The sequence below is a fragment of the Anas platyrhynchos genome, chromosome Z, assembly GCF_047663525.1.
Source record: "Anas platyrhynchos isolate ZD024472 breed Pekin duck chromosome Z, IASCAAS_PekinDuck_T2T, whole genome shotgun sequence".
In the NCBI taxonomy this organism is placed as follows: domain Eukaryota; kingdom Metazoa; phylum Chordata; class Aves; order Anseriformes; family Anatidae; genus Anas; species Anas platyrhynchos.
The window spans coordinates 19160383-19178355 of NC_092621.1; the positions used below are offsets into that span (position 1 = coordinate 19160383).

General features: G+C 43.6%; 1 protein-coding gene across 2 annotated transcripts in view; it reads right to left on the reverse strand.

The window, feature by feature from the left end:
- The window catches only part of ANKRD55 (ankyrin repeat domain 55), a 49399-nt gene extending 37380 nt beyond the window's left edge, over positions 1 to 12019 (reverse strand). The window contains exons 1-3 of one of the 2 annotated variants that reach the window (XM_027446766.3): positions 11590 to 12019; positions 2954 to 3076; positions 1087 to 1217 (exon numbers count right to left, since the gene is read on the reverse strand). In XM_027446766.3, the coding sequence (XP_027302567.2) occupies positions 1087 to 1217; positions 2954 to 3076; positions 11590 to 11629 (294 nt within the window). In that variant the 5' untranslated portion in view covers positions 11630 to 12019. Of the gene's footprint in view, positions 1 to 1086; positions 1218 to 2953; positions 3077 to 11589 lie in introns of those variants that run through there. The other variant, XM_072031414.1, reaches the window with a different exon arrangement.
- Positions 12020 to 17973: the final 5954 nt, after the last annotated feature.

Below are 17973 nucleotides of genomic sequence, written 5' to 3' on the forward strand. Positions count from 1 at the left end.
AACTGAAATGGAAACTTTGAAGCCTGGGTGGCTTAAATCTTTTCCAGTCATTTCTCTTTTTCCAAAGAATATTTGTTCCCCTCTGGGAAAAGAGGAAGGAAAAATGGAGCATGACACTAATTACGGGATTTTTTTTTTTAATATCTGGCAGAGGAAATGTTTATTCTCAAGTAAGGGAGGCATGACCCTTGCACTGAATAAGTGTCTGCGAATAAGAATGTTTTGCTTCTTTCTACACATATTTTCTGGCTGAATGTCTAATAGCTGAGCAGAAACATTGTTTTTGTCTTGAAATTGCAGGAATAAACTAGATGCAAGTGATGAGACTTATTCAGGCTGCCACTATATCTGTTTAAATGTACTGGCAGTCATCCAGCCAGAACTCATATCAAGCACTATGGGTAAACATTCCTTCCTCCTTTCTTTCCAATGAGTTAAGAAAGCCTATGGCTAACCCTTCTGCCCAACTAACCTGGTCCCCATCCTCTCCCTCAGATCTGAATTCCCTCTAGTGAGGAGGAGCAGACTAAGGAGAAGAGAACCATCTTTTGGCGTTTCTGACAGGCAGCACCACATCTCCCTTCCCAAATTTCTTGATGAGATTTCTTCCCCTACTGTCACTTGCATGTTGGTTTAGTGGGGGGTTGGATTTGCTTAAGAACTGAGTATCTATGCTGATATTTGCAGCACCTTGAACCTGGCCATTCAAGGTCCAGGGAAAACCAATGCCCTAGGTCATGGGGAGTACAGGTAAACATGCTTGCTGGCTACCCAAAGTTGAGATAGGAATATGTTTCCTACAGCATGAAAATCTGATACGGAGGGTGAGGTGGGAGAAGTTAATCTTCGTATTAAAGCTGGGAAGGAGCTTCAAGCTCTTTTCCAGTGCACAGGAAACCAGTGACTCCTGAAACCACACAGAGGACCTTCACTGCTATCTAGAACCCAATATGTTGTCTTTTTTTTTTTTTTCTTTTTTTTTTTTTTTTTTCCACTTTGTAATACAAACAGAAATCTTATTTGCTCTACTTATTTCCTTTCTTCACTCCATCTATCTTTCCATCCTCCTCCCCCAAGACTTGGTACCAGATAAGTTGCCACAGATAGACTGGTACGTCCACAAGCATCTTGTGTGTTAATATTGGCTCCCATCTTCAGTAAAAGCTTCACGGTATCGACCTGGCGTCCTGACACAGCATGCATCAAAGGTGTGCAACCTGGGGAAGAAAGTCAAGTGTTCTTTTACAACTTTTATTTTGTCAAAGCCATAAGAGAGATATATTTTGTTATTTGTTGATGTTAGCACTGGCAAATTAACAAGTCCTTTCTCTCACGATTCTCCAACAGCTCTGCTCAGCTTTCTTTCAGGCAGGAAGTAACTCCCGTGCCAGCTAGATTGCTACTGATTACAGAAAGAACATGACTTCAGAGCAAAAGCCTTGTTTCATGAACTTTACGTCTGGAATAAATATTGTTTTTCTATTGACACGTTTCCCATACAAATTATTGACTTTGTACACCATTTTGAAGGCTGATATTCTTCAAAGTGAATAGTTGCCAGGTTATGTTTGGCTAATTTTTTCGAACCACAGCTTTATTTTGTGTTATGTGTTCAAAAGAGGTATGAAATCAAGCTATGTCTTATGCAAAGCTGTATGTTTTTGAGATGATGCTTTATGTAGACAACATCTTATTTTAAAGACTGGATTTGCCCTGGAGTAGTTTCTTTTCTGCCATCACGAGAACTTATTTTATATTCTGCAAACCATTCCTGTGCTGGAAAGAGACTGAAATCTATGTTCAAACTTAATAATCAGATTTATTTAATACTCCATATTACAATATAATTTAATTGCTTCCCCTTCCTTCCATTCTGTTAACTGCTCAACAACAGCAAAGTCTTTCCTGCATAATCTGACAAAGCAATTTCAAGTTACTAAAATGGGAATAAATTTGAATGTTAGAAGCCATAACATGCAACAAGGCACAACTGAAGAATAATTATTCTGTCTGAATTCAGTGAGACCGTTGAGCAAATAAATACACATTACTCAAGCTAAGGTTATGCACACTCTGCCATATGTGTAGGATACAGCCATATTTTCTGTCTTGCAAGACTGGTCTTAGTTACATTTTATATACAACCTAGTAAACAACTGGAGCTGGAGCTGAAATGCTTCCTGTTTTTAATCAGTCTACCTCCACTCAGAGCCCTTCATACTGATAAGGATTTGAATACATGGTGTTAATATTAATCCTTCTAAAGAAATTGCAATAAAATATACTCTTGACTAAAAAAAAGATTTTATAGAAAAAAGGTTGCAGAGATCTGTAGCTTTAGTAGACATGGAAAATGGATGCATATAAAACTAAGCCATGGGAGAGTGCTTTGTAACAGTGTTATATAGAAATCTGAACAGAAAAGAAGAGGAATGCAGTCTCACAGATTTAACAGATCAGTTAGTTCATTGCATACGGTACAGTTAGCCCTTTGGCAAAAAATCACATAACAAAATAATTTCAAATTTGATTGTACCTGTGCACATACTTTTAAAGTGCAAATTCCTGGAAACTTTTACTCTAGAGATGTATAGAATTTATAGGATTTAGCTTTGATAAAAATATTCTTCATCCTTCCTTGAAAGGACAGCAGTTTCTCAAGCACCTTTCTGAAGAAGATAAATTCTTGATATGGTTCTGTTTGGTTATGTCAAATCAGCTTATTTTTATTTGTAAAACAAACAAACAAACAAACAAAAACCTTAGAGTTACAGGGGAAAAGAAATCTCTAAATTATGCATTTCTAGTGGATGTTCAAAAGAATAACTCAAATTTCCCATATTCTGCTACTAAGCACAGTTTTCTAAAGACAAAAATCAGGATTTAAGAATGAAAAGTTTAATTGGAATCTGAAGCCCCTAATCCCCTGAGAAAAAGCTCAGCCCCCGTTTACCCTCACTGTCGCAGCACTCCAGGATGGAAGGATCTTCTCGAATCACTGCAGTTAGTGTGTTCACATCACCATTAGCTGCTGCTTGGTAAACTACAGTCAGGTCAATCTCTTCTGCTGCATCACCTATACGGAGGAGTACATCCATGAGTAAGCAGAGAGCAAGTACGAATGATTAACAGTGAAAATAATAGCATGTTTCACTGAATGTGTGTGAATGTTGTAGTGGGTTTACATGGCAAGGTTTTGGTAGTGGGTGGCTGCAGGGATGGCCTCTGTGAACAGAGCCCCAGCAGCTGCCCCATGTTAGGTTAAGGGCCAATTTCAGCCAGCTTCAGAGGCCCGCTGCTGCCCAGAGCTGAGCCAATAAGCAATATTGTTTGTGCCTCTGGGAGAGCGGATTTAAGAAAGGGAAAAAACCCTGCTGTGCTACAGCAGCTTGGAGAGCAAGGAGTGAGAGCCAGCCCTACATGCAGCCCCCCCGGGGCAGTGCAGCAGGAGGGCAGGAGGTGCTGCAGGCAGGCAGCAGCAGTTCTCCTGCGGGCTGTGCAGGGAGAGGCCCCTGGTGGAGCAGGCTGTCCCCCTGCAGCCCATGGGTCCCACATGGAGCAGATCTCCACGCTGCAGCCCCCCCATGGGTGGAGGAGCCCCCGCTGGAGCAGGTGGATGTGGCCTGGAGGAGGCTGCGGCCCATGGAGCAGGAGCAGGCCCCGGGCCGGAGCTGCAGCCCGTGGAGAGGAGCCCACGCAGGAGCAGGGGGTCTGGGGGGAGCTGCCCCCACCCGTGGGGGACCCGTGCTGGAGCAGTTTGCTCCTGGGGGATGGATGGACCCCGTGGGATGGAGCCGTGTGGGAGCAGTGCTTGAAGAGCTGCTGCCTGTGGGCAGCCCCCGCAGGGTCACTTGGGGAAGGACGGCATCCATGGGAGGGACCCCACGGGGAGCAGGGGCAGAGAGGGACAGGGAAGGAGCGGTGGAGATGAAGTGCTACTGACTGGCAGCAACCTCAATTCATCCTCCCTCTGCACCACACAGGGGGAGCAGGTGGAAGAGGGTGGATGGAGGAAAGGCGGTTTTGGTTTCTTTCCTTTGTTTCTCACTTCTCTAGCTTGTTAGTAATAGGCAATAAATCTTATTATCTTCCTGTGCTGAGTCTGTTTTGCCCATCACAATAATTGTCGAGTGACCTCTCAGTCCTTATCTCAACCCTTGTGCCCTTTTTATCATATTTTCTCTCCCCTGCCCTTTGAGGAGGGGGAGTGGGAGAGCAGTTGTGGTGGAGCTCAGCTGCCCACCTGAGTAAAACCATCACAGCTCTGTAACTTGAAATGGCATGAAGTGTATGCAAACAGCACAGTGGCTTTTCTTAGTCATCTGAAACTTTTTTCACCATTAACTTCTTCCAAAAACTGTCTGACATAGATGCTGAAACGGCGTAATACAACTTGTGGAAAGTTTCCACCTCTTATAAGAAATCGTACTAATATTAATGTGACGTGAATTGAGAAACAATAAAGTAATAACTGAGCTAGCTCATTATATTACTGACTACACTTCTGTGAGATAGGATGACATTGGAACACAACAGGTGTTTACAGTTTCAGTATTGTACCTTATTTTAGTCAGCTGTGAGCTCTTTCCACTGGATGCTATGCCCTAGGGAGAGACCCACAATCCTATCACAAAACTTGACAGTGGTTTGCTAAAGAAGGGGTGTACTTTCTTCAAATACTTATTTTCACAGAAAACATTGATAATCATCAAGAAGACTATCATCAGTAGATTGGGAGGGCACAGTTCTATACATTTTATTCTAGAGATGGCAGAGAAAAGCTGATTGCCAAACAAACCTAAGAGCTAAGTAACAGTTAAGGCTAATAAAAAGAAAAACAAAACAAAACAAAAAAAAAACATTTTAATGATATGTCTTAGACCCAAGCACTACTGTAAAAACACCTCATTCCTCAGTTCCTGAGAAGATTTTGGGGAAAATCTGAAACAAAGACCAGAGCAGTTTAAAATTACAAGGTCTGTGACAAAGGGAGACACAGAGCCTGTTTAAAACAGGGAGGGATGCAAACCACCAGCAGTCCCCCAACACCCTCAGTAAATCTGTGCCAATGTGGCATTTTTACTGTTCCCCTTGACTTATCTAAAAGCACAGCTACCTGCAAAACAGAAGAATTAAATGACAGAAGGGCATGGTTATGTGTGGGAATATATTTATGTGCATGAAAATATCATTGATATTTGGTGAGATTATGAACTAATCTCAAGAAAATTAATTTTATTTTTAGAAATAGGCATGGACCATGTACCAATATGTACTTAAGTCATGTATTCAAATTTAATATTCACAAAAGCACATAGGGCTATTTTGGACTAGATTTGCAGAGAAGACAAAGGAAGTCCCTAACTTGTGAAGCAGACAAAGGGGACAAATCTGGTGAAAGCCCAACAGCTAAATTAGCCAAATTAGTTTCAGAGGCACTGATAGCTAAACACATCACTGAGATGATTAATTTAAGGAGAAATTATATTCCTGAGTGGTTTAGAAGCTTTACCAGGCACTCAACGATCAATGACAACATTTACTAATTTTGCTTGTTAGGCTAGGTTAGTAAATATGCTTGCATGTCAATTTCTTGCTTTTATATGACATTTTATAATTTAGAAACTCTTATTGGAAGTAAAAATGATTAGCTGCCAATGTTTGGCAATGCATTCTCCATTGGGATTGGAATTCTGAACATACTTTTCAACTCTGAGAGTCACACAGGTGACCAATGCGGAGCATGTTGCTCTCTTTTCCTTTTCCATGGAAAGCACTGAGTTTGAAGCTGCACTATTTTTATGACTTTCTGTCTACTGAGTTTAAACACAAGTGATTATTTTTTGTGGCTCTTGCAATGGAAGGAAAACCTTCACAAGCCTGTCTTGTAGGACCAGACCCTGAAGAGATTTGGGTTGCTAAAGGACTGAATGAGATTTTCCTTGTTTGTGGATTCTCTTTTACTAGTAACATGCTTCTAGGCTGCTCATCCCATGTTGTGCATGCCTACATTTCCTTTGGCTTCAGGTGGCCATTAACCTCTTAGCACCAGGAGTCTAATGAAATATATATACATTTTTTTGGTGTAGGGTCAAATCTGATGTCACAATGAAGTGGTCTAGGTGTTTGGTTTTGGTCAGCTACGGTCTCATCCTTATTTTTGAAAGAGGAATTTCTGATCTCAGAAAGAAGGTACAGCTGCAGTGTGATGTACTGTTTGCCAAGGCTGGAGTCAGAACTCAGAGCACAACTGTTGTCCCACCACTGCACCACCTTGATAACAGGAGAAAGTAAAGCTAATGCCTAAATCACATGAGAAAGTTGATTAAAGGAAAGACAGGTTAAGTGATTGATGACTTTTCCTTATGGTTGTGTTTTCTGGAAATAGCATAAATACATAAAAAAAAAAGAAAAAAGAGATGTTTAAAGAGAATTTGAAAAGTGTTAGTACAGTCTTTTTAATATTACCACATTGATATAAATTATATTAAACATTAAATATATATATATTTGAGTGAGAAAACATCTCTAAAGATAATTTTAAAGTATTTGCCACCCTATTCACGCTTGTGTTAACATTTGGCAGGTGAACCCTCATTAGCTCCACATGGGGCTTTGCAACCCAGTGTAATTGCCCACACAAGACCTTCTGTGCCTGGGACACCATCATCACTCTCTGCTTTAAAACTTGGAAATGCAATCAACTCTTACCTGGGAAAGGTAAGTATCTCAAATCTGGAGGTCTGATTATGAGTTTGGGAAAACTAGATAGCTGATATTTAATCTGCCTTCACTAGTGCAGAGGTTCCCATTTCATCACTACTCCACTGAAGTGAATTTCCTTTCTTTTTCTCCTCTAATTGGTCTTTTAAATTACATGTTTGGTAAATTTTGTAAATTAAAAATGCTAACTTAGTTTCTGTTCTAGTAGAGAGTCTATCACTCAACAAATTGATCATTTGGCCCAGAAGCTCTGACCTGTGTGCTGCTCAGAGTGCTTGGAGGATCGGGGGACATGAAGAGCCCTTGCATCTGGACAGTGACTAGTGCACGAATAAAGAAGGGACTTTACCACAGTGCCCATTAATCACGTTTCTGTATCAAATCAGATCTGCAAACTGCTCTCACAATTGTTAAACTCGGCAAACAGGTGTGAAAACAAGATCAGGTCTGGTACTTAAAGTGGACTTTGCAATGGGCTGGGTTACAAAAGGGACAAGGCAGGCATTCAGCACTGGCACTGCTTCCCTTGGCCAGTCTGGAGGTACCCAGGAGGGACCAGCTGAGAGCACTGAAAAAACGCCTCTCACAGCTGCATGTGGTGGCTATCTTGTGGGACTGGAGCAGAGAAGATGCTGCTCGCATGCGGAAAGAAATCATTAGATGTATGGGTACAGACAGTAGATCAAAGGGGTCATCATCTCCTTTTATCCATTACACATATAACTTTTATTCTTTTTGCTGTTTTGCCTTGTAATAACCGTTACATTTTCCTACTGTAAGTCTGGAGTAGAGCAATCCAGGCAGAAAAGAAATTCTCCATCTCCTGAGCAGAAATTCTTCATCTCCTGAGCAGAACAGTTGCTTACCCAGAGGGCAAGGTAGCAGGAAGATTAAAGGCATGGATGCACACCTGCACCTGGGACACAGATTCCCTCTACCATTTTTCATTTAACTGAAGCCAAAATGCTTTCTCCGCTGTGGCTTTGCTGTCCTCAAAGCAATTGTTCTCCTATATAAGGAGAGGAAGCAAATTCTGAATGGTGCATGAACAAGTGAATGAATGGATGAATGAACAGATGAATGAGTTTTCCTTGCACCTGCTCTTAGCAGAACATGGACCTCATGCCTGCTAGGAGACAGTGGCGTGAGTGTCCAGGGTGTCTCTAACAAGAGCAGTGTCTCTGGTGAAGGGATAGGGCGAAAGAGACGTGGTGTTCTGGTGCTTCATAGGGACAGGGAGCAGGGAAAGCCAAGGGGTCCTGGGTGGCATTCACCCTGGCTGCACTTGGCTGCAGGTGATGTGGTGTCTCCTGTTTCATCTTCCTCCAACTTACCCTGTCCAGGAATGAGGGGGTCTGGCTGCAAAATTTGTAGGGCCTTTCTCTTGGCAGAAACCTTCCTGGGCAAAGGAGGAATGGTCTGGAGAGTGGGCGTTTTGGGAAAGTGACAGTGAGGCACTGAGTGGCTCCCTCCTCTCTTGCTGGGAGCTGGGCTGCATCTTGGGGCACCAGCATCATGAGCCATGAAGGGACCACAAACAGCCAAATGCCTGGCCCTCTGTCTGCAAATGTGTTAGCTTTACTTTTTTTATTGTCTTTCAGTTCTGTAAATGCCAGTGAGCACTGGTGCTGTTTCAGATGCATTGTATTTTGGAAAAATACTGTGCCACTGGTGAAAGGAAGCTTCAGGAAGGAAGAAGGTCCAACTAACAGCCAACATGTGGAGCATGGGGAGGGAGAAACAACAGGCTGGCACAGCAGTGCTGTAGGAAGGTCTGGAAGAGCCTTAAAGAGCAAAGACCAAATGGCATGCAAGGTTGTGACGTTTTCTTTCATAGCTAAAATGCTGAGAAAGCACCAAACTTAAAAGACAATCTATTTGAAATAAGCTGCAGTATTAAAGCATGTCATTTGTTCCAGATAAGATGAGTCTTTGGGGATGAAAGGAGGTGTATAAAGAAACATACCGAATGATCACAGGATTTATAGCAATGAAATTACACTGATTGTGACACTAACACTCCTCTGATTCTCATGTGAAGGATGTCTGCTTTACTTGATTTGTGATGACGGTTGATCTGTTGTTTAGTAAAGTGAATATTGGATGTATGTAAGTGCTCACTTCCTATTGCATTGTATTTCAAAATCTAAATTAAGTCATTGCAGGTTAGCTTAGTGTACATGGTGTGGACAACTATAGATTTAGCCCTGCTAAAAGTCACTATTTTTTACAACTGAAAGATGGATGACAGGATAATTTATGTTAACTGGGGAGAAGAAATATTTATGTACATAATTTACTTCCCTCTTTCATGCAAACACACCCTATTGCACCTCATCTCCCCTCCCCACCCACCCAGTAGCCAAACTCCTGTGATTTTCCAGGGTTTATCATCAGGACACGATACTAGACAGCTATGTGATTTCAACAAAAAGATGCTGCCTGGTTTCACCAAAAGACAACGAATCCCAAACACGGACTGAAATGCACCACTGTGATCTCACTTTGCTGTGATTTTTACCACTGGAAAAAAAAAAAAAAACAACCCTTTGCATCCAGTGGATGCAGTTAGCATCCCCTTCTCCCAGCTCCCTGATGTCTCAGGTAATGGGATGTGCCTCTCTGGATATACGGGGATAACCTATGTCAGCAGTGGCAGGCATCTCCTGGTCTTAGCATGATAGCGGATGAGTGCAAATCTTGGAAATTGTAACTCTTTCTCTAATATTACAGATTTCCTGGTTGCTTAACAAAATAATAACCTGTGTGTGTGCCTGCCTATGAGTGTAGCAGTCCAAGGATTTGTCTGGCTCCTCTGTTTACACGGCAAACATCAGAAGCCAAGTACAGCACAGCACACATTTGAATGGCACCTAACAAGTACTGAGAGGGGAGCAGGGTCTGATAATGTCTTTCTGAAGCCCCATGTTGCTACTGCTATCACTATTCATAGTAACATAAGCTATTAATGAGTGATGCCACAGGAAGTGTTGCAAAGAGGCAGTGTGATTTTCAAGCCTGGAACCTTGTTTTTTTGACCTGTAGCTGAGAGGAGTTTTCTGGTGGGTGGGTTGGAGAATGGGATTGTAGGGGAGGATTTATTGGGCTGACAGATACTGATTTGGTGTGCTTGATAGCTAGTCAGAATTATACCTTTTTATAAATTGCTCCAATGAGCAGCGTGCTCCTTCTCCTTAAAAAATACTCTTCCTGCTTAAATTGGTAATGTGTCATATGTCAAGGACTAACATGCTATTTAGCTAAAATTCACCGTGCACTCCACATCTCGAATAGAGCTCTCTTTGTGCGATAACTAGTGGTTTCAGTGTTCCCTTGCTGTGCGCTGCCTGCTCCTGCAGGCGCTCCCTGTCCTCCTCCCACGCAGTGAGTGGGGAGTACAGGCACTGAAGTCTGAGCCTCTGATGAGCCAGCAGCTCCTGCAGCGGTGGTGGAGAGGGACAGTGGGTGTACCTGGAGGGGGGTATTGCTGGGGAGGTGCTGTGAGCAGAGTGTGGCCCTGGGGATGGAGGACAGAGCTGGGTGGACACAGGGATGGGGTCGGTGTGCACAGAGTCCTGGCAGGAGGAGGGGAACAGAGTAGAAGTCCTGGGACGTACTGACAGATGTTACCTCACAGCTCTCTCTTTTCTATCCGGATAAGTGTTTTGGATCAGTGGTCTCCTGCACTGCTCTCTGCTCCCTTATCCATCCGGAGACCTCACTGCTCCTTCCCCAGCCCTGGTTTTGCTCCAGCCTCACAGCCCGCACCACTTCCATCAGCTCTGTGCCCATCAGCCACCCCACAGCACAGAGCAAGGTGTCCCCTCACCCTCCCCAAGCTCCAAGCACAGCCGTGTTGGGGTGCAGCATAAAGTGCCTGCAGAAGGAGAGCTCAAGGGCTGCTAGGTGCTGCCAAATCTCAGTCAGCCCCGCACCTCTGTCCTTTCAAGGAAAATGTCCCAAACATGACTTCCACATGTTCCGTGAGTACCTGTCTGTGTTTCCGTGGCATGCATACGTGCCTCAGCCTGTTTGGTGTGGGGCCAGCATGGCTACATCAGCTTTGACTCTTTCCAGGCATGCACTGGAAACTGGAGCCACTGCATACAAATGATTTTGCAAGCTGACTTAGTGAGAAATTTGTTGCAACAGAGATAATCAAACAGTGACTGCTTCCTGCTCTGAGAATGTGAAAGGAATACCACTCTACAGAGGGAAATACCAGCTACAAGAGAGAAAAGCCTGTACAGGCAAACAAATACATGAAATTCAACCATTTAACTTTAAAACAGATGATAAAGTGACATTAGTATTTCCATAGCAACCTTACTATGTAGAAAATCTTCACTTTGGTTCTTTAAACTATATCTTAAATTCATAGTTATGGCAATACTTACCGATACAGCTAACATTTACTGAAGCAAAGTCAATCACTCATCACCACCTAGTCCTCTCAGTGTATACAAATAAGTAGATTAAGAAAACCAGCTTTTCTTTATTTTTTACTCCATTTTAAATTGCTTTGATTGCTAATGTGGCAATTGTTTTATAAATATATATATCCATAAAAGCACCAATATACAATATAAGCAGTAAATACATGCACTCGTCTCTCAGTGTTAGGCATATGAGCAATCAAATGCTGTAGCTTTCCTGCTGAAATATTTATCTTTAAAAATAACTCTAGCTTTAGGCTGAAATATCCATGCCTGAAACTGATGGAAGGGATTCCCTCCTGTGTAACAAAAATAGATCTCCATGAGACCTGATCTTTCCCCAAAATTCTCGCCATTCATTCTGCCAAGTAACATTAGTACATCTGCCTGGGAGGACTACAGATTTTTGAAATTAGGAGCAGTGACTTACCTTTGTGCTGATCAAACACGGATGAGGAACTGAAATCCATTGTGATCTATCTCATCATTTACAACCAGACCAGGCAAAAAGCATCTCTGGGGTTTCCAGGGAGGAATTCCACATATTAGAGCAAACAATTCAGTGGTAGCTGTCACCCATCTTCTTGTCAGAGAATTAAACTTGCTTTATGTTTGCATGTTGTTGTCAAAGCAAGGACATGATCATTAGCCTGATGGGAGCGGAATATTCTGTTTGCTATGGATGCTCTTAAAATGACATCCCTAGAAGCTCAGCCGAGCTTCTGAAAAACGTCTTCAGTGAGCAAAGCTGCCTGTGAGCATCTCTGAGAGATGCTGCAGCTCTCCCAGCCTCAGCAGCAGAGTGCTGCCCGTAAACAAGCCTTCAGAGGGTGAATGGGACTGTGCTGGCACACGGAGCATGTGCAGAGCTGCGGTGCAGCCTGGGTGCTGCTGGCCTCGCTGTGCTGGTCCAGCGGCATGTGCTGCGCTCACCGACTGCCCTGATAGGGCCACTGCCTGGGCCACTGTGTCTGAGGGTGGCTATTCACATCACGTTTTCAGAGGTTACCTATTTCTTGATTTAACCACTCTATGCAGAACTTAAAAAATCAAGCCATTGTCATCTTAGTGTTTTAATGCCTAATTAATGGACAAGATGCAATGAAAGGACCGAGTAAGTAACTGAGGAGCACATCATTGTTGCTGAAGTAGGTAGTGATACTTCAACAGTGCAGTACAACAAATATAGGAGTTCAAAGGATGCTCCAAACCCTCCGTGTCTACAAAACCAACAGCAGATTTGTGTCTTCAAGCTATTATTTTGGTTGGGCCTGTGCTTCCCTGAGTTGGGAACTCAGCCTGTGTAGTGTAAAGAGGAGGTGATCCTGATGAGCTTTGCTACTTTGAGCAGAGGATGTATTTAGCCTTATAAAGCAGGGAGGTGAGTATAACAAATATTCAATCTGTCTTACATTTCACATGCGAAACTCTAAGTTGTAGCTGTGACATGTCCTCCCTTCTCTAGTCACAGTTTTATCTGGCCAGGTTGAGGTTGTGTGCATGGCAGAAATAACAATAAGTAACAATAAACAGGCTGATTTGGTACATACTTAGAGCAGAGGATCACCAGGTCTTTTCCTGAAATGCTGCCAGTGGGCTGCTGGTTTGGAGGGATAAAGGCAAGCTTTCCTAACACTGCTGCATTGGAAAAGAGTTGCCACTACTGCTGAGGAAGGCGAGCTAACATACAAAAACGATGGAAGGCAAGGCATGTTTGGTCCAAGAGTTCACAGAGGGTCTACACTAAAACTGTCCACATTTGGTCAGCCCTAGACATTGTTCACCCTAGTGAATATATTCTGCTGCATTGACTGACTCCTGTGGCTACAACAGATCCTAGAGACATAACTTACATGTAGGCACAGTAGGAGTTGTATCCGCAGCTGATTCACATCCCGGACATCTGTGTCTGAACCTAAATCCAAACTATTTTTTTGGAAAAGATTGTATGGTCCAGGAAGCAGTACAGCCTTGACAGCTTGAAACTGCTGAAATTCCCCAAAATGTGACAGTGTGATCTGCTCAAGGGTCCTGACCATGGAGAGCTGTGTGGTGGGACTGTGGGGCAAGAAGCTGGCTCCATTTTTCTCTTCTGCTGACTTGTTCACGCTTGGATCATCTGTGGCTTTGTTACAGTGAGGAGGGATCCACCATGTGGCAGCTGCTGGTTGTGCACAGATGTGAACAGGGCATGTCTGGGGTTACGTGGCAAGGTTTTGTTGGTAGCAGGGGGCTGCAGGGGTGGCGTTTGTGAGCAGAGCCCAGCAGCAGCCCCATGTCCTAGCAGAAGGTGTTTTAAGTTTGCTTTTAGTTCTTACTGTTCCAGTCTGCTGGTGTTGCTTAATATATGACATTAATCTCCCTATGCTGAGCCTGTTTTGCCTGTCATGATACTTGTTGAGCGATCTCCCTGCCCTTATCTCAACCCTTGAGCCCTTTGCATCGTATTTTCTCCCCTTTCCCTTTGAGGAGGGGAGTGAGGGAGCGGTGTGGCGGATTTCAGCTGCCCAGCTGGGTGAAACCACCACAGGTTTAACACAGATGGTCAGCATCTGTCACCTCCACCAGGAGGGTGGCTCGGCTGGTAGCCCTGGCTCTCACCTGGCTCTCAGACAGCCCACAGGTCCAACACCTCGGTACTGCTCAAAGGGCTGTGGCCTCTGTGGCCTCCGAGGAGGAGAGGCAGGAGCTGGAGGCAGGTCTCTTGGGCAGCCTGTGGTTTGGACTGCAGGTTATCACACCCTCTGATCTTCAGAAGGCCCCATAAGTGGCTCCTGCTTCCTGTGTGTGGCAAGAAGCTCTCTGTCCTTTGTGTGCAGTGTTTCTGCTCAGTTGCATCTCTGCATCCATTTCTCACCCCAACACTGCCAGTCCCCTTGTTCTGCCTTCGCAGGGCACTCAGAGCAGCCGTGTATGCTCCTGTTGGAGCACTCCTAGGAACCAGCAGCACCAGGGGTGAAGTGTTCCCCTGCTGTAAGACAGAATATTTCCTGTACTTGCTTCCCTGCTTTATAAGGCTAAATACATCCCCTGCTAAGTCAGTATGAATTTTTGCCCTGGACATCAATAGAATGAGGACGTCTTCGAAGGTGCAATTTTTTTTATGTATCACTAGCATCCTCTAAAGCAAATTTAGCAAAAAACAAATCACACCTGAGAGACTGTTCTGCAATTATAGTAGACTGTCAAGCAGTAACTGCTTCTGTGGGTATTGTTTTTCCAAATTATAATCTATGTGCAATGAATTAAAGCAAATTTTTGTTTTTGCTCAAAGTGTTGGGTATGGGAAGGAGTTGGGTATGGAAAGTCTCCCAGTGAGTTTGTCACCCTTACCATTTAGCATCTGTCTGTCTTATAGAATAGTTTGGGTTGGAAGGGACCTTAAAGATCACCCAGCTCCAACTCCCTGCCATGGGCAGGGACATCTCCCACAAGCCCAAGTTCCCCAAAGCCCCATCCAGCCTGGACTTGAGCACCTCCAGGGATGGGGCATCCACAGCTTCTCTGGGCAACTTGTGTCAGTGCCTAACCACCCTCACGGTAAAAATTTCTTCCTTATATCTAATCTAAATCTACCCTCTTTTAGTTTAAAGGCATTCCCCCTCATCCTATCACGCCACCACCTAACAAAGAGTCCCTCCTCAGCTTTCCTGTGGTCCCCTTTAGGCACTGAAAGGCCACTGTACGGTCTCCCTAGAGCCTTCTCTTCTCCAGGCTGAACAACCCCAGAGAGTCTTATTTGAAAATCAGATTGAATTGAAATCTGAATTTTGACAGAACCTGGGACCTAAGTTCATATTCCGTGGTAATAAGACATCAACACAGGCCTTGAACATTACTCCAACAGTGCTCTGTTCAGATGGCCATCAGCCAAGCCTGAATCTTCAGATAAAGCCTGTTGACACCAGAGTGGATGGAGACAGGTTAAACAGGTTGTGACCACTGAATGTGTCAGAATTTATAAAAGCTCCAATTCTGAACATTCAATTCATGTACAGTGGAACATTCCAAATTTTTTTTTTCAGTAAAATTACCCATCGTACTGACAAAATTTTATCAGCTGACAGAGATGTCTTCTGAAGACTTTTTTCCAGTGTTGGAAGCAGCTGAGGAACCCTGAACAAAAAGTACAGGATCCCTCTCTTTACCTTCCAAAGACTTCTTTGTGGAATTTCCAGGTCTGAAACTGCATTCAGTGCCTCTGGTGTGGTGTAAGGTCAGTTTTAAGAGACAAGGAATAGGCCAGCCAGATGTGCATGTGGAGCAGCAGAAGGGGTGGGTGTGGACACCTGTCAAGGCAGGAGAGTCAAAGTACAAAGTGTCTGCCCTGGGAGCACATCTGTGTTTGTGGCACCAGGGAGCTGGAGCTGGGGAGTGCCATGGATTGCACAGGTAAAGGGAAATTTATGTTCAAGCCTTTGAATGATGACGTATTCCATTATTGCTTGCTCTACAAGATAACATAAGGAAAAAGGAAGGTGTCTGCTCCAGATCAGATCGTACATTATTTACCTCAGTCACTACAGTGTCTAAACTGGTGCTTGCCAACAGCTTTCTGGTGAACTGCAAGACTAGTGTGTAGTGATTCCTCTGAGCCCTGTTCTGGTCAGCCCAGGGCCCTGCTGAATGCAGTCTCCAAAGCAGCCCTGTAATTCTGCAGAGTTCCAGTAGATGGTGGGGTCTGATTAACACTTGGCTCTTTGAACCAGCAGAAACAGCTCTCAATCGAGATGCTTGCATTGTTTTTCTATTACATTCTTTTAATCAGAGGAAGAAAAATTCATTTGTGGGAAAGCAGTAATCTCTGTCATTATGCTGTGCATTAAGAATGCCTGCAAATTAACGAAATTCCATTCCAGATATCAAACAGCAGTACAGAGCATGACTAATCATCTACGAATGGTAAGCTTTGAGAGCCTCTCTATAAACCCTCGTGATAGTAAGGTTTCATTGCTAACACACATGAAAAGCTTAACATTTTTTTAACATATACAACTCCAAAACTCTATTTTAAAGCAGGAAAATTGTCATTTAGAGGTAAATTTAATACAAGAGGGCTGAAAGCAGCATTGGGAAGCGTGCATCAAAAGGACAAGTCACTCTGGCAGGTGTATCTATGTCTGTATGGTTAGAAGGCAAACTCCAGCATTGCCCACGAGAAGCTGGTGGGGCTGCCTCCATCCCAGCAGGTGTGGATGTACACATTGGGAATTGCTGTCCAAGGCCACAGGCTTGCTGGGACAGCCAAGTCAGCTCATCTTCCTTACTGTATTTGGAGCAATAATACCCAATGGATTGATTCTTGATCCTTGCTATGAGGGTATTCACACCTTTCTGCTTCTGTGTTCTTTCTGTGGTAGTTTTGCTGTAAGACAGGAGAGCTGGGCTGGCAAGGAGAGCATCCACTGCTTTGGGAGAACTGCCTGCTGCAGCAGTGGCTGTGTCTGCACTGTGCAGGGGGACACTACGTGGCAGTGAAACAAATGCAGGCAGGTGAAACTGCACAGAAAACAGGAACTCCCAGTCAGAATTCAGTTCGGAGAGGAGCCAGGTCATTACCTGTTTCTGGGCACTTTAATATTATGTGAAAGGCAAATATAAAACACCCAGGCCAATTAACTTTTCTTGTAGAAACAGTAGGAATACATTTTTTTTTCCTCTCACAGTGCTATTGTTTCACATGAATCCCCTCTGTTCCTCATTTCTCTTTACAACATACAGATACCAGCCACCCATGCCTCCTCTTCTCTCTGTAGCAAGCCACGGAAGCCCACACTGTCTTATTTAGCCTAGTTTCTTTTAATCCCTTTCTCTGCCTCTTAATGCAGAAATCAAAGGACAATAACAAGATCATATACCAAAACGATAACTTTACATAGTGTTCTTTCTAACAATTCCAGTTATATATTGGTGGGTGTTTCTCTGCCAGAGTAATTACATGTTTTTGGGATGCTGGGTCCTTCAGTGAGAACCCAGAAATTGCTTCCAGCTCTTCCGCAGACATCTCAGCACCTCACTGCTGATGTATCATGCTTCAGGAAAGTTATCAAGGGGCACAGTGTAATAGTGGGGGAGTTGTGAAGCCATAACTACAATCAGTGGCAAATAATTCACATTTATAAATGGGAAAGTAAAGAGGTTGCTGGAAAGAAAGAGTAATGTAATCAACATGATCTGCCTTTTGACTGGGCCACATTACAATGATGGTGTCACTAAAGAGTTGAGCAACAGATTTTACAAAGTGGCAGGATTAAATGTTTCCCTCCTCCATTTATGTCCTGTTATTGTCCTCTGCATTTTTTCTATTTATGATTACAATCTGGAACCAGTTCATCTTTTAAGTTGCTGATAATTTTTCTGCTGTGTGTAAGTTTTCTGTGCAAACTGCTTTTCTACTCCTGCCTAAGTTACTATTGGTAAGTGTGATGCAAAGGCAGATGTCAGATCATTTCTTGTTCAGCTTTAGCAATGACCAGAGTTGTCCAGTTCTAAAAGAGTAAATAACAGGTAAATAACACAACACATCTGTATAACGTTACATCAGAAACTGCTTCTGTGACTCTCTTCAGTGTGATTACAGTGAATTCTGTGACACAGAGTGAATGGGATGCTGACCCCTGTCTGTTTGTTTCTGGGGTAATAAAAGATATGTGCCTATTGAAGTCTTCTTTTAGCAATATTTTACATTTCATTGCCAGGGTATGTTAAAGCACTGGATATGGGAAGGGAAGGGAAGGGAAGGGAAGGGAAGGGAAGGGAAGGGAAGGGAAGGGAAGGGAAGGGAAGGGAAGGGAAGGGAAGGGAAGGGAAGGGA